This window comes from Chelonia mydas, chromosome 2 (genome assembly GCF_015237465.2).
Source record: "Chelonia mydas isolate rCheMyd1 chromosome 2, rCheMyd1.pri.v2, whole genome shotgun sequence".
Lineage (NCBI taxonomy): Eukaryota > Metazoa > Chordata > Testudines > Cheloniidae > Chelonia > Chelonia mydas.
In genome coordinates this window covers 44204154-44220161 of record NC_057850.1, presented here as the reverse complement: position 1 = coordinate 44220161, position 16008 = coordinate 44204154, and the positions used below count along the sequence as shown (strand labels likewise).

At 38.8% G+C, this 16008-nt stretch overlaps 1 protein-coding gene across 15 annotated transcripts in view; it reads right to left on the bottom strand.

The window, feature by feature from the left end:
- Positions 1-16008, bottom strand: part of RUNX1T1 (RUNX1 partner transcriptional co-repressor 1) — a 143074-nt gene that overhangs the window by 19542 nt on the left and 107524 nt on the right. For 13 of the 15 annotated variants that reach the window (XM_027818398.3, XM_037892304.2, XM_037892311.2 and 10 more), the window contains 2 exons: positions 8435-8503; positions 104-294 (listed from right to left, as the gene is read on the bottom strand). In XM_027818398.3, the coding sequence (XP_027674199.1) occupies positions 104-294; positions 8435-8503 (260 nt within the window). The remainder of the gene's footprint in view (positions 1-103; positions 295-8434; positions 8504-16008) is intronic. The other 2 variants (XM_043539361.1, XM_037892306.2) reach the window with 1 other exon arrangement.

The following is a 16008-nucleotide window of genomic DNA, read 5'->3' as shown; positions in this document are numbered from 1 at the left end:
AAAAAGGCTGGCTGGGATGCCACCCCTGGAATTGTGCCGCCCCAAGCACGGGCTTGCTTTGCTGGTGCCTAGAGCCGGTCCTGCCTCCTACGGAACTCCTTACCTCACTTGAATCTTCCTGTTGATTGATAACAGCTAATGCATCCTCTGCAGCCTGTCGCTTGGCTTCTGCAACAGTGCGCTCCATTTTAGCTCTCTCTGTAGTGATCATGTCGTGGGCTTTCCGTTCTGCCTCTGACACTGCCTTTTGCAACTCTGTCATCGCCTGACGTTTTACTTCATTGACTGCTTCCTCTACAAACAAGGCAAGAAGTCTTCATCAGCACAACAGGTTTGGTACAGGACTGTTTGATTAGAGGGGACAATGCACGAAGGAAGCATATATCCTGCTAATAGCATGCCTCATCACTTCCTGAAGTAGGATAAGGATGAAACTGAGTCCCTATGACCTATTCCCTCCTTCTACTTCCCTATCATCTGAGGAGTACATGAAGTGCTCAGACAATAAATGGTGGGCCGTATAAAAGTCTAGCTGTTTCTGATCTCCAATTTATCCTTTTGTATCTTTCTGAATATTTTGCTTGAAAAATGTGTTCTGCAGAGGACTAGATTTATGAAAGAATTCTATGAAAGTAACTAATTGAGAAATGACACTGTGAACATTTTAAACTCTAGGCACTATGATAATACAAATAATAAATTAATAATAATAAGTAACATTCTGGTTTTAAGCTTCTGTAAACCAGGGCAGGACACTGGTATACACACCCTTAAAGGCATTGATGGGTTCTCTGGTATATAAAAACCCATTGTAGAGTATAATGAAAAGGTACTCAGAGGTAATACACCTCTTAAAACAAAGTCATTGATAAACAGAGAATCTAACTTTAGTGCTTCTAAAGTCATTTCCTGAATATGTAGTTTTCTAATGCAAAAGCTAAGTTTCAATGTTTCCTGTTTTGTGTCTAAACGCATTGCTTTTTTGTTTTAGTTCTTATCAATTGATCTTTGTTTCAAACCAACATTCATATTTTGAAGAATTAGGCCCTGATTCAGCAAGTCACTTCAGCACATTTAAGTCAACCGGAAGAAGGTACATACTTAAACATGTGCATAATTGATTTGTTAAAATCAGAGCCTTAGTGTTGTCTTAGGCAGATATAAATCACTGCAATTAAATTATCCAGTATGAATTAGTGTAATACATTCTACTAGGCTACCCTGGAAAACATGAATTGTCATGAATTGGTTATTCAGTTTTTGATGCAAGAAGAATGCAAAGATTTTACTAATGTACAAGCTTTCAACTGACAACTAAAACAAGTAATTTCTTTTTTAAAAAATTAACTGCTCTAATTAACAAGGAAACCATCCTCCCCCTGAATTAGTTTATCTAATTTTCATCTTTATTCAAAGCAAAATGACAATGATTAATTGAAAATTTAATAAGCAGTAATTATTAACTTGGCAAACCTAGTACCAATTAACACTCTATTAAAACTAATTATGACATGTTTCACTCAAGTGTTTGCACTTAATTGTTTCACCCACTTAAAAAGCACCTTAATTAAATGTTCTGTCTAATTAAAAACATAGATTCCTAATAAAAATGTCTGACTGTAGATTAAAAATGTAAGAGTTACAAATGTGCTATGGTTACTTTGGGTTTTGTTCAGTATTTCACATACGTGCGTGTATATACAAGTGTGGGAAATCCACAACTTTCCCAACTTAGAGCTCTACATTTGCAGTTAGCAATCCCAACACTTGATGTCATTTGCTTTGTTATAGTAGCATCACTTAAAGAAGCAAATTTTTAAAATTATTGTATTACCATGAATAATCCTAATTTTAAAGTACTAATGCATAATCCAAATGACACATATTGACTTTATCTGAACCTGTTCAAAATGATAACTATTTCTGTTACACTGGTGCCTATTGAACTAGGCTCTGTACATACATGTAAGAATAAACAGTCTCTGCTCCAAAGAGATATGTTTAAATTGAAGTTTTGGAGAGGAAAGAAATAAAATTAGAGATAAAACTTATGCCTTTATTTTTATGAGACTGAAAATATGCCTTTATATTACCATACCATAAATGTTGTTTGTGGGGAGGGCATAGGGAAAGGGGAAAATCATACCCTTCATCTATACAACCAGGGCCTAATTTACTTTGAATATTCAAGGTGAATTAAAATTCTATCTAAGTGGCAATACAGGACAATAATTTTTGCTTACGATCAAAGCTGCAGCTTGACTAATTGTATATGCAAATAAGGCAATTTATATTTAAATTATGCATTCCTATTCTAGTCCCACAGGCACACACAGATCAGCAAAGGGAATTGGTAGGACATTTGCAAGGTGCTTGAATATTTATTACCAACTGCAAACATTCTCTGATCGCTTGAAAAGAAATACACAGCAGCAAACATACAGATGCAGTTTTATTACCATTTTTATAAAATTGAGGCAACTTAAATACAGACCTTTTGCATTTTATGAACCACAGTTATTAACAAAGCTGATTTTTTGTGAGAAAAATCTGTAGTCTTTATGGCATTTGCTATGAATGAAAATATTTTTAAATGTGTATGAGGCACTTTCACTGCACTATTTAATCTCATCAAATCTTAATCTAAATTGAGAAGTTTGCAGTGGTTAGAAATCCCAGTTTAAACTGTTTTTACAAGATTTAACAGAGATTTCCTAGTTCAATGCTTTATACACATTTATTCTGATAAACTGTTTTTATTTTGATTGCTGTACATAAGGTGGGAGGAAATAGGTTCAGTTACTATTGTTTATAATCTAATTCTGTATTGTAAAAACTTACTCAGAGGCTCAAATGGTGTTGTCAAAGTGTTTTAAAACATTCTAGAGACCACAAGCTGGGGCAGAATGAAAATGTCTCTGGGTTTGGATGAACTACAAATTTTGGGTTTTCAGTTATATTTGATTATATAAATGGAGAGCTGATATATCAGGTGTGATATCTGATTGTATTAATATAACCACAAACAAAGCCAAAAAGAGAGAAAAGCTTATTTAGTTTTTTCAATCACAAAGCAATAACAGTGTTTCAGTGCTGTACAAATACATGACTCTACCTCTAAAGAAAACTATTCTTCCAAATAAACACTTATGAGCTGCACATTCTATTATTATAGATAACCCATAATAGTTGGAAGTGTTTTATTACTCCTGAGGGAATTCTGCATGAAAAAATTAAAAAATATGAACACAATATTTTAAAATTCTGCAAATTTTATTTGTCAATAAATAAATGTGGGTCCAGCACAGTAGTGGGGAGCACAGGCCACTGACTGCATTGAGGTGGGAGAGCACCCTGAAGCCCCCACCTTCCCTGGTACAGGGACTCGGCAATGAGGCTGCACCTGACCCTGACACAGTGAAAGTCCTAAGCCTGCCCCAGACGCACCCTGATGCCCTGCCTCTCTGCGCCAGGTGCACCAGGTGTGCATGGGTAGGCTCACCCCAGCAGGATACAAGTGTGGAGGGACTTAGTGTGAGAGGATCCAGGTGTGGGGTGAGAGGTTTCTGTGTGGGGCAATCTGGGCATGGGAAACTCAGTGAGAGATCTGGATGCACAGGGGTTCATTGGGGAGTTCCAGGTGCAGGGGCAATGGGACTGTGCAGGGGATCCAAGTGAAGGTGGTTGGGGCTCAGCGGAGGGGCGGGGGGGGGGGGTCTGGTTGTGGGAGGGCTCAGTAGGGAGGGGGCAGATGCTGGGGGAGTGGGGCTTGATGGGTTGGGGGTCCAGGTGCAGCTGGTTGGAGACTGGTTGGGGGTCGTCAGAGGGGTCCAGGTGTAGAGTGGTAGGGCTTCTCAGGGTGAGGGTTCGAAGGGCCTGCTTAAAGGGGGAGCCCCAGCTGCTGCCAAGGGGATGCTGCATGCCAGGCTCCCGCTTCTCCTCCCCGCCCCCCCGAACCCTCTCTCCTTCTCCATTCCCCTCTCCTCACTCCCACATTTCCCTCCCCTACCCTATTCCACACACCCTTCCTTCCCCACTGCCTCTTTCCCCACCTCCCTTCCCTCATTCCCCCCTCCCTTACTCAACCCCACCATGGACACTCACTGTTGCACAGAAAACAGGAAAGCTCCCAGCACACAGAATCATTGACTGACTGGCACTAGGACCCAGGAGGCAGCATTCTGCTGCAGAGTCAGCAGAGCAAAGAGGAAGCCTCCTTCAGCTGGGCAGCTCTGCACTTGCAGAAATGAGGGGGAGGGGTAATGGCACATAACCCTGTGTGCCCCCCATACCTCACCTCTGTTTGGAGGGGACAACCCCCCACCCCCAAAACCCCTGCGCCCATGGTCTTCCCCACCCCTTCCCCGGCAGGCCGTTTTCTGCAGGGAAGCACAGGAATTCTGCAGGGGGGCTGTTTTCTGTGGGCTCGTAGTCATGCAGAATCTCCCCAGGAGTAAGGCTTTGTGGACAGTGAGGCACTGCAGATCTGATGGTCACAGTTCAAAATAAAACCCATGTTACCGGGACAATAGCCTAAGGGCAGTTATGGACACCATAAGAAGAGATTTTACTTTCCTAGACAGACAATATTTGTCTTCCCGCAGAAAAAGAATAATAGTGGAATAGGCCACCACTTCCCTTCCAGAGAGGGAAAGGGTGATTAGTTTCAAATATCAGAAAGCATGAAAAATGTGGCTAAGGATGCACATAAGTCTAAGAAATATATGTATAAGACCTCTTAATTTCCTCACAACTGCTAATCATTTGGGTGCCTGTTTAGTGTTTATTTATGAGTTCAGTTACAACATTCACTCATGCTGAGCTTCAGTGGTTTCAGCATTGGCCTGCTAAACCCAGGGTTGAGAGATCAATCCTTGAGGGGGCCATTTACGGATCTGGGGCAAAGACTGGGGCGTGGCCCTGCTTTGAGCAGGGGGTTGGACTAGTTGGGGGTCCTGAGGTCCCTTCCAACCTGATATTCTATGATGCTACGAGAGCAGCCCCAGAGAGAGAGGCATTTAATAGGACTGCTTGCATGAGTACTCTCTACTTGACACAAACAGAGTCTTTTGGGCCTGACCTTACATACTGAAATCAATGGCATTCTTTCAATGGACTTTTATGGGGGCCGAATTGGGTTGTTATGGCTCGAGCCTACAAGATGCTGAGCATGCTAATCTTGCTCCAACAATCATGTAAGCATGTGCTTAACTTTAAGCATGTAGCTCAGGGGTGGCCAACCTGTGGCTCCGGAGCCACATGGCGGCTCTTCAGAAGTTAATATGCGGCTCCTTGTATAGACACCAACTCCGGGGCAGGAGCTACAGGCGCCAACTTTCCAATGTGCCGGGAGGTGCTCACTGCTCAACCCCTGGCTCTGCCACAGGCCCTGCCCCCACTCCACCCCTTCCTGCCCCCTCCCCTGAGCCTGCTATGCCCTCACTCCTCCCCCATCCCTCCCAGAGCCTCCTGCACGCCACGAAACAGCTGATCGGGAGGCACTGATCGGCGGGGCTGCCGGTGGGCAGGAGGCACTGGGAGTGGAGTGGGGGAGCTGATGGGGGCGCTGCTGACGTATTACTGTGACTCGTTGGCAACGTACATTCGTAAATTCTCACTCCTTCTCAGGCTCAGGTTGGCCACCCCTGAAACAGCTAGTCCTAGTGAAGTCCACAAGCTAAGCACATGTTCACATACATGATTTGCTGGAATAAAGCCCTGGACTTTAAACTTTTAGAAGTTGCCCACTAACTTTTGATGCCCAGTTGGAGACAGCTATGCCTGATGTTCAAAGTGCTTAATCCCTAAATCTTTTGACTTCAGCTGGAGTTGTGTGTGCTCAATACCTCTTTATTCAGGCCTTCAGTGTCTCAAGTTGGTCACTCAGAAATGGATGCACCCAACATTAGTAGGCACTTTTGAAAATGTAAGCCTAAAATTTACTTTTGAAAAAGGCTGCAGGTTTTGTGACCTTACTAGATAAGGATAGCAGACACATATGTGACTAGCAGAAAAGCAGCACAATGACCTCACCACACATTAAGCGATGGGGCCCTTTTATCTGGCCTGTCGGAGCGGCTGTTTTGGCCCCTCAAGGGCTAGAGAGCCAAAGAGTTACCAGCTACATGGGGGCAGATTCATACCAAGTCAGCTGGGAAGGAATTTGTCCCTCATCGTCAGATTGGTCAAGGCAAGGTGGGGTTTTTCGCCACCCCCAAAGTGGGCTGGGGGCTTAGTGGAGGTTACAAAATGGAGGTTAAACTATGGTGTCACAACTCATTCTGTAAGCTTGGGGCAGATGTCCAGTGCAGGTACTCCGCAGGAAATGGATACAATGATCAGATAAAATGGACTGGGAAAGGATTTAAAGGAGGTATTTTTTAAAGGAGCAGAAATAGGAGAAGTTGGGGACTCCTATGACTGGCAGGGAATCAGTCACCTCTCCTTTATAGCCCTCTTAACCCTCATTTGACGAGGTGGTTGTGGCAAGATCACAACAGCAGCTTGTCTGGGAAGCAGGACGGGCAAGGGAAAGGATTGCCAGTAGCCCCCCAGATATATGTAAATGATTATGGAACTACCTGCACTACACAATTTTACCTGCTGGGTATTCTCAGACATTTAGGAATAAAATTGAAGACTAATTAAACCACGTCCAGGGTCTCCGGTCCTTCTTCTTGCAGAGCTGGACAGTGGTTATAGACATCTTATTTATGTTCTCTCAATCAAAAATTATGTTCAGTTAACATTAAGGATCCAATTTAAATCCATGTAAGAATGAAAACAGAGTTGGGACTAGAACAGAGTTTGACTAGAATCAAAATCCCAGACCCAAAACAACCCAACAGGACAAATGTTCATAATGTGTAAACTGACACAGCTCCTTTCACACCAGTTGATGATCTGGACCCAGAGCTTGAGAATGTTTGAAATTTGATTACAAAGACAAATTTTGCAGCTCTAGGCCATCTCTAGTAAAGAGTGAAACACCGTTCTTCTTTTACTTTCCTGTGTCTAGGAATTGCAAATAATTTGATATGTCAAGTTTACAGAATTTGCCAAGCAGCAAAACCTAGAGATCCTATGAAGAATAAAGTTTCAACTTCAGAAATTCCTCCATATAAGATTGCTGTAAATGATGGGGTTTTTTGGACTCCATCATATTTGATGATTGTTTCTTATTTTTAAATTAAGATACTACCATAAATAAAGGAAAAATGAAACAAACATGCCACTGACATACCACAGCATCACATTTCAGGGCTAAGTTTCCTTTGGACATTGGACAAAATTGTAGATTGAATGAGTTGTGTTAGTTATAGCATAAACTGTGACAGCTAAATAAAATATACCTTGAATATATATCAACAAATGTGTATTCCAAAAGATGAATCCACAGTACATTAAATGACATGACTATGTCTATTGCATCAATATGCCTTCATAACATTGTGTATTTTGTTCTGTAATAAACAAATAAAAACTCTAATAAAAAGCAGTTAGAGGACAAAGTAGAAAATCCTGAAACTCTTGTATCTGCCATTTAATCATTAAAATTATGGGTCGCCTTATCAAAGGCAGTAGCAATGGGACATAAATGTGCCCCTTCATCCTAGCATTTGCACAATCAAGCAGACATTTGCACATGCAAAAATCAGGCCTCAGTGCACACAAACTGGTAGCTGAGCTCACGCCCTGAGGATGAAAGCCTAGCTTCTTTGAAGTCAATGGCAACATTTCTGTTGACTTCAATGAAGCCAAGACTTCATCCCATGACAGCAATATCATCCCTTCCAGTGAACCCATGCTCATGCCAAGCTTCATGGAATTCAAGGAGTTCTGTACAATTCTGCCAATGCAGAACAGATCACAACATCAGGGACTTAGTGTGTCCATGTGCTGGTACAAATATGAGCGCAGTTGTGCAGATGCAACATTGTATCCATCTTTGAAATTACTGTGTTTAATAGCGGACATCTCACTGTTGATTAATAGCCACGAAATATTACACATTTTTTCACATTACAGTCCCAACTCTGTATTTTTCCATTTTTTTAAAAAAGTACATATTTATGTTTTCTTTTCCCTTGGAGGTTAATGGTGTGGAAATCTTCAAACTTAAAAAATTGTCAAACTTTATTTTTTTTAAATTGCTCACAGACGGAAACTTTTGTATATCAAGTTTCAGCCTGAAGCCATTATAACCCCTGAAAATTGGGTTATTTAATGGAAATATTGACAGCCCCTAAACTGTAGTGGCAGATGTTTTTATAATAAAGATTATTTCATGTTCTGATCAGTTCCAGTTTACGATTATTAAATAAAATTTCTTTTTGTTACTAGTAAGCCCTTTCTTTTCATTCCTCACATCAGTGCATTAACAACTGCACACAGCTGCCAGAACACTAAGCTCATGTTTTTAAACAATTCTTACCAGCTTTCTTCCAGATCTCCTCTGGCACATATCCAGAAGCAGGCCTATGAAGGAATTCCCGATGTGATTCTACAAGAAGGAGCAGGATAGGGTGGGGAAAAATAAAGAGTACTGTAAGCAATGCTTAATCGTTAAACAAGGCTTAGAGAAATGCCCTTTCCCTTTGCTTATTAGTCAGACAAAAGCATGTGAGTATTATCTTTATATAAAATAAAGAGAACACTATGGCCATAGCCCATAAATGTCACCTAGACCAGTTAAATGTTTGAGACTCTACTGTTTCCTCTCAAGCAGAGCTGTTACTATTTCACTTTATTTTTGTTTTACAGTGTTTAAAGCCAGATATGTATGACAGTTTCCAGCCTCTTAAGGCTGGTTTTGCAAACCCTACTGAGGGATAGACATTTTTCTTCCTTTGCAATCATATTTATGAAAAGAATAATGCAATAGTTTGCATTTGGCACTTCCATGAAAAAGAGAATGGTTACTGCTGAGAGGAAGAAAAATCCAAGATGTGATACTGATGATCAAATAAGCCTTTCACAGATAAAGAAAGGTGCATTTCTGTATGTCCAAACCTACACTTCTCTAAATCTCAACCAACACTATAGGATCTATCTGCAACATTTTCAAAAATAGGAGCTGAAAATCAGGCTTCTAAATCCATACCCCTAAAAAAGTGGCCTGATTTTCATTTCTCCCATTGAAAGTCTGGTCACATTTTACAGGCTCTTGTCTTTAATAGTTTGGCCTCTGGGCTTGATTCTAGGCCCACTGAAATCAACAGGAGCTTTTTCCATATACTTCAAAGGGCTTTGGATAAGGCCCTACATAAACTTGGATGCAACAATTCGCTCTGGCCTAAAATTTAACATACAAAGCAAAGGAAAATGCTCTCTTTTTAAACAAACTTTCAAAACAACCCCAAAACCTTCCTTTAAACTATTTTTCAAAGTAATGAAGGAGCGTTTAAAAATAAGAAGAAAAGAAAAAGAACTTTAAGATGCTTTCTGTTGCCTGCATGACCAAAAAGGAAATAATACTTGAATTTAAAGTAATTCAGTTTAGCAAACAACTAGTCTATAACAAAGTATAAGCATTTTTAAATGGTACTGGTAAGAGTAAAAAAAAAAAAATCTGATATTTGATTTTGAAAACCAGTAAGTGCACATGAATAGTTCTTCTGACACAGTTTTCTCCTACACATGCCAATACAGTTTAAAGTTATTAGTAGACTATACTGTATATGGTTTAAAAGCAGTCTTTTGCAGACAGGCATTTATCGACTAGCATGTTGAGCCAGTAGTGTCTAAAGGGGTTGTTTTGTTTTTAACTTGCACACAAGTACATATAGTATTATATACGTAACAGTCGTCTATGAGACCTTTTTTTAAAAACTGCATTAAGAAAACAGACTTTATTTAACATTGCTGGTGTTACCACTGCATTGTTCAGCTCTTGCCACATTCTTATCAGTTATCAGTCTGACTTTTAAGCATCCAGGTGAAGGTACTGCAGATTGCTTACCATCCCATAAGTGATGTACAACAGGGAAAGAGAACATATCTATAGATTATGGCAGGTTTCATAGTTTCACGTCCAGCAGATAGTAGAGAGTTCTCTTTACAGTTCTGTTCATCACTAAGGAAGGTGTGTGAATAAAATGTCACCAATTACAGCTGGATGGAACATTTTGAGATTTTGATAAAAAAGCTGAAATTTTAGTGAAAATTTTTGCAAAAATTACAATCCATCTTTTCAAGCAGCTCCAATCACCATGATACTGTAATTAAAAAAATCTCAGAACTGATTCTAAGAATGCATATACATTTACTATACTCAGGGGAGTGAGACTCCACCAAGTTACTCATTTGCAGGATCAGCCTATTGATTATCATACACGTCAATGTTCTGTGACGATCTCCATCTTGTGCACGTACAGTGACCACGAACTTTCTTATTGCTTACACCCTGCCTTCTCCATGGAAAATAAGTTCACTGGAAGTATTCCATTTGATTCAGGGGAGGAGGAGTAGGTGGCAGGGAGATCTCAGACTCACTAAATTTGAACATACTAAATTACTGGTACAAAGTCAGCATGTTTCTGGCTGATGGTACAAACAGAAGTGAACAATAGTTGTGGGATATTATCAGATACAGCAAAGGTATCTTGGGGAGCAAATGAAGAACCAATGGATCCTAAAACCACAAAACAAGTCTTCTCTTCTGTCCACTTTCCCCTCATTTGTTTGTCACACTCACTTGTGTTTTGTATTAAATTGGTTTGTCAGTTATTTGGGTCGGAGAGAACCTAGCCCACTGGGAGTACAAGTCTGAATAGGCCCTTTGAGCACTACTGCACCATTAATACTACTAATAATGCAAATGAAAGAGGAATGTGGTATTAGGCTTTTAGGTACACAAGACTTTCAGGAAATGGAATTCAATGACATCAGTGACCAGGTTGCCAGCTAATTGTTAAAATTTCCAAATACAAAGATCAATCAAGTTCACATGCAAACTGCAAGTCACTTACATAAAGAGATTTGTTGTAAGGAAGAATTAAACCAAGATCTTGTGAGAGAGACTGCCACAGCTCGGAGCAGGACACAAGGAAAAAAAAAAGGAGCACTTATGATTCTAATAAGAAACACATTTCCAAATAAGAAAAAAATAATGAATGTAGATATGGTGAAGTCAGCTCTGATAGTTCCATGGAAAGCAAGACACACGTCTACATGGAACTAAAGAACAGGAAGTGATTGAAGGACAGTAAAAAAGGGGGACATAAGATGAAGCCTCAAAAGAGTTGCTCATTAAAGACAAAACAAAATAAAAAACGTAGGGGACTTGAAAATCTGGCAAGAAACACAAAAAACTACTCACAAAAACCCAACAGCCCCGTCCTAAAATATTAGATATAAATCAAATTCAAAAAGTCATAAAGAAAAATAATGCATCATTGACAGAACTGCAGAAATCAGAAATCATACAAAAAGCTCCCTAACAAGCAAAGAGAGTGAAATTATCAGACAAATTTAAAGTGGGAAAGGATTTAAATGCCAGAAACAATACACCGTTTGTTAGTTCGTACAAGATAATAATATAATTACGATGAATGGTGAGAGCAGGATGAGTTCACAATAGTGAACTTACTTAGACAACAATGAAGTAAACTAATGTTTGAGTATTTCTTGCTACCAGTGCAGTTCTAAGTGGACATTTGTACTCCTTAGAAAACGAAACCATTGTAACCAGTACTTGTGTGTGAACAGATGAAAATGAGGTAAGATAAAGGACATTATGAAAGCTAAGGAGGTCTTACAGTACTGTCCTTCAATATGAAATTTATCTCTTTGAGTAGAAAAAAGACACTGGACTCCCATGAAGTCAAAGGAAAAGTTGGATTTCCTCACATGAACACCGATGGGGTAAAGATACAAAAACAAGAATGAGTTTTTCCTGGCACTCTACTGGATGGTAGGGATGGCTACAACTTACATTTCTTTGTAAAATATCTGAAGAAAAGGAAGATTGCTTATGTTGCAGCTTGGATGTTTTCTTTCATAAGAAGGGAAATAACCTCAAGAACTCAGCCTATTGTCATTGTGATGTAAGGTTTTCTTGTAACCACTGGTGTATTCACTTCTGGAGTTTAATCAACCATGACATCAGAAACAGTTCATAAATCACTGACAGCCAGCCAACCAGATTCTGAAGTTCAGCAAGTACCACAAGCATTTTGTCAGCCATTAAAGGCTTTTGACTTTACAGAAACAAAAGCAGTGTTGAAAGAGTAATACATTGAGATATTTTTTAAACAGCTGAAACAAATACAGAAGCTCAATAAGAAAAGTGACACTGAAACTAAAAGTTGGAAAAATAAAAGATATATGCGTGGTATCACATGGTGATAAGGAAATTAAAAAAAAAAAGGGTAGGAAGACTAAACCAAGGTAAAAGGTATCTTCCAGATGATGAAAAAGGACAATCCATTTGAGAAAGAAGAAATGGAAAATGGATTGAATTTACAACAGCATGGACACACTTATCATTGTGTAATAAATACTGCAAGAGCTGCAATCAAAATAATGAAGGAATGAACACATCACCGTTGAAGGACCTATCTAATCTCATTTGGCTCAAGACAGCAATGGATGGCAGCACCAAATTTGGCCTTCCTTCTGCAGTGGATAGAATGAGCCTGTGGTCACAATGAAAGCTATGACACACAAAGCATCAAAAGGATAAACATTTTATATCATCAAGTTATTGACTATGTCTGAACTATGGAATATTTTTACATATATATTTTGCTTCATTCTGACCCTAAGAATAAACATACAGAGCTAGCAGCACATTGTTTCTATTGAGGCTTGCTGGCAAAGTCCAACAACCCCACTTCCTAAGAATACCCTGATTGACACCAGTCTCTAGTAGCTATAACCCTGGTTGTAGTGTAGGTGAGGAAACAGACTCGGCTAATGGGTCCATTCTTCCTAATCCATGCTGGCAAACTGTAGTGAACATCATGAGTAATGCTGAAAAGGGCTTCAAGCTTCAGTGGTTACATACGACTGATATGGATGTAGAGATATGCCATAAAGACTAGACACTGGAATTCAGCCTCAGCTGCACGGGTTCCAATTCAAAACTGTCATTCCAGTGTAACGTTAATGGAGTTATACTGATGTAAAACTGGAGAAATGCAGTGGTGAATCAGACTTCAATTTTCCAGGCTTATTGGCTTGCACCATCTTCAACTTTACTTAAACATAGTTTTGAACTAGCATCATTCTTTAAAATGTTTATCATAACAATCCTTAAAGTATAAAGTTGTGGTCCTGGGGCACAGAATTAGTAACAATCTGGTTCAAAAACACAAGTACTAAATTACTAACTGACCCAAAAAGCGTATTTCCTACTGCATGCAGTAGCAGGGTCTATTTCTTCTTTTCTATCAATTATTATTTTGGCAGGCACCAGCATGGAACAGTATAAGGCATGGATAAAGATTATCCCTGCCTCAGAAGTTAGAATAGGAGATCCAAATTACAAACTAAACAATTTAGCAGCTCCAGTTCTCTGCAACAGCATACCACTTATTATGCTACAATCCAGCCCAAGCCTCCATTCCAGCTAGTGAATTAAAAGCATTAATAGCTGCAGTGATTGCCATTAAATCTTTACAATTTTGCCATTTCAAGCAACAAATGTACTCTAGCATTCACAGTATTCCTCCTAATTCTCACTGGGAATACTGTGCAATCATGGTAAACGTTAATTATTTGCAAATGGCAGTGGAAAGATTTCAGTGGTGACCACTATACAGACATGGCAGTGGGTATGTCACTGCTAATGCAGAATAGGCTGAAGGAGCCAGTTTAGATAAAGTACAAACTAGTTTTGAATTTTAAATTTTTGTTTAATATACAGCTAATGTATGTGTTCTTAACAACTTCACATGCCTTGCACGTTCTGGTTTCAGCATGACCTAGCCCAAAACACAGAGACTCTTGTGAGATTTCAAACTCCATCTTGTAATATTTCCTTACAGACTTCCATCCCAAAGAAGTTTATACAAGTTCAGGTAAACTTCACCTTGGAACCATCTGAAGTTGCCTACATAGAAACATCTTCACTCAATAAGGTTACAGGTCTTATTTATAATTCACAAAGCCTTTATCATTAACTTATACCATTGTGTGTCTATTACAGAATACTTATTTATTGTTAGGAAGAAGAAGATCACGAACTTTTTGGAGTATATAATATTTAAATCCCTCAACAGAAGTGCATGAGTACATATGAACAATTATTCACTTGATAGACCACTACCAGTCCATCAAGTGAATAGTATACATAAGGTCTGTTTGAGTCATTGTTAGATTTTTATTAATGTGTACTATTTAGCGCTAAAGGAAATGTACTTGTCTTATCTTAGTTGCACACATTTATGTACTTTTACTTGTACAGAACAGTTAATTTTTAACCTATTACAAGAGTTTCTAGCAGTTTAAAGCCATTAACAATAAAGTAGCTGTAAATATGAAATGCAAGATTTTCAAATGTCTGATTTTCTAATTTTTTAAAATAAAAAATGGACTGTCAAACTGAACAAAAAAAAAAACCCATATAGAGGCCAGAGATTAAAAGGCGCACACAAAAAAAAACAACACCTTTTTTTTAAGTTGTAGAGAGATTTTCAGGCTTCAAAGTGATCAGATTTTCCTTTAGCTGATCCTGGACCAACACCATGGAAGCTAAATTTCAGCTCAGAGTCAATTTTTCATGACAGAACTATAAACCTAAAAAGTAGCTGTTCACAATGGTTACACGGAAAACTGTTTTACTGTGGTGGTGCCATTTTAATCTTAAAGGAAAAGGTACAAAGACACAAACAGTGACACTTTTTTTTTTTTCACATGACACTTTTTCCTTGCTACTGGAGATAACAAGCTGGTAGTTTTTAAAGGATGAATTATCTCATTACAAAAAGTACAAAGGGGAATTATTGACATTGAGAATCCACACACAAAAAAAGTAATATTTATAGTTGATAGGGCCTTAATTAAAATTTTGGAGTCATTTTTTCACTTGCTTTCTCACCCTTCCCTCAAAAATAAAAAAAACAAAACACTGCCTTAGGGGTCACTAATTCTGTTTCCATGAAACTGCACTTTTAAAGTTCATATTTTGTTAACCTTCCAGAGAACTGTAGTCTACTCGGATACTTCCAGATTTAAGATAATGTAATTATTGTATTTCCTTTTAAAAAAAGGCAAGTATCTGGTGCTCTGAGTGTCAGATATATAAACATCTCTTGTCAGGGTCCTGTGATTGAAATGAATACTATATCATTGAAGCATTACAAATTACTGATCCATAAACATAGCAAAGTAATTTTTTTTAAACCAAGCTAACTGGAATGGATATATTTAAGTGAAATGGACTCAACTCCAGTCAGTTAAATCTTTATCCATCACAACTACAGAGGTAATTTGGGCATCAAATTCAATGGACTATGTTATGCAATGTGGCTTTTTACACAAATAAACTTGCTTTCAGGCACATCCAATGTCAAGTATGTAAATAAATGATGATACACCATACACATCATCTAGTCCTGCGTATTTCTCTGCTCTTAAATTTTAACATGGAAACTGCAAACTTTATCTTATGACTAAAAGTTTTACACTCTTACACACTTATCAGGATTCTCTAACAGTCAAGGATCAATCTGCTGTTTCAGTTTATTGGGGGATTATGAAGACACTACATCCTTCCCTATTTCACCTGCTAATTACATGCAAAATCTTCTTCCCAGCATAGCTCAAAACTTAACAGTTCTGCATTACAGGTTTGTTGGAGATGGGCTCCACAGGTCATGATTCAAGTAGTTTCTTCCACATAAGGAGTAATTTCAGGGGCTTGCCAGCATGGTGGGCATTTTGGCTGTCACACTTATCTCTGGATTAGTCAGCTTCTTTCTTTAGATTCTCAACATGATTCATAGAAACCATTACCTGAAACAGTATTTCAGAGAAAGTTGTCCAAAGGAACTATACTGATGA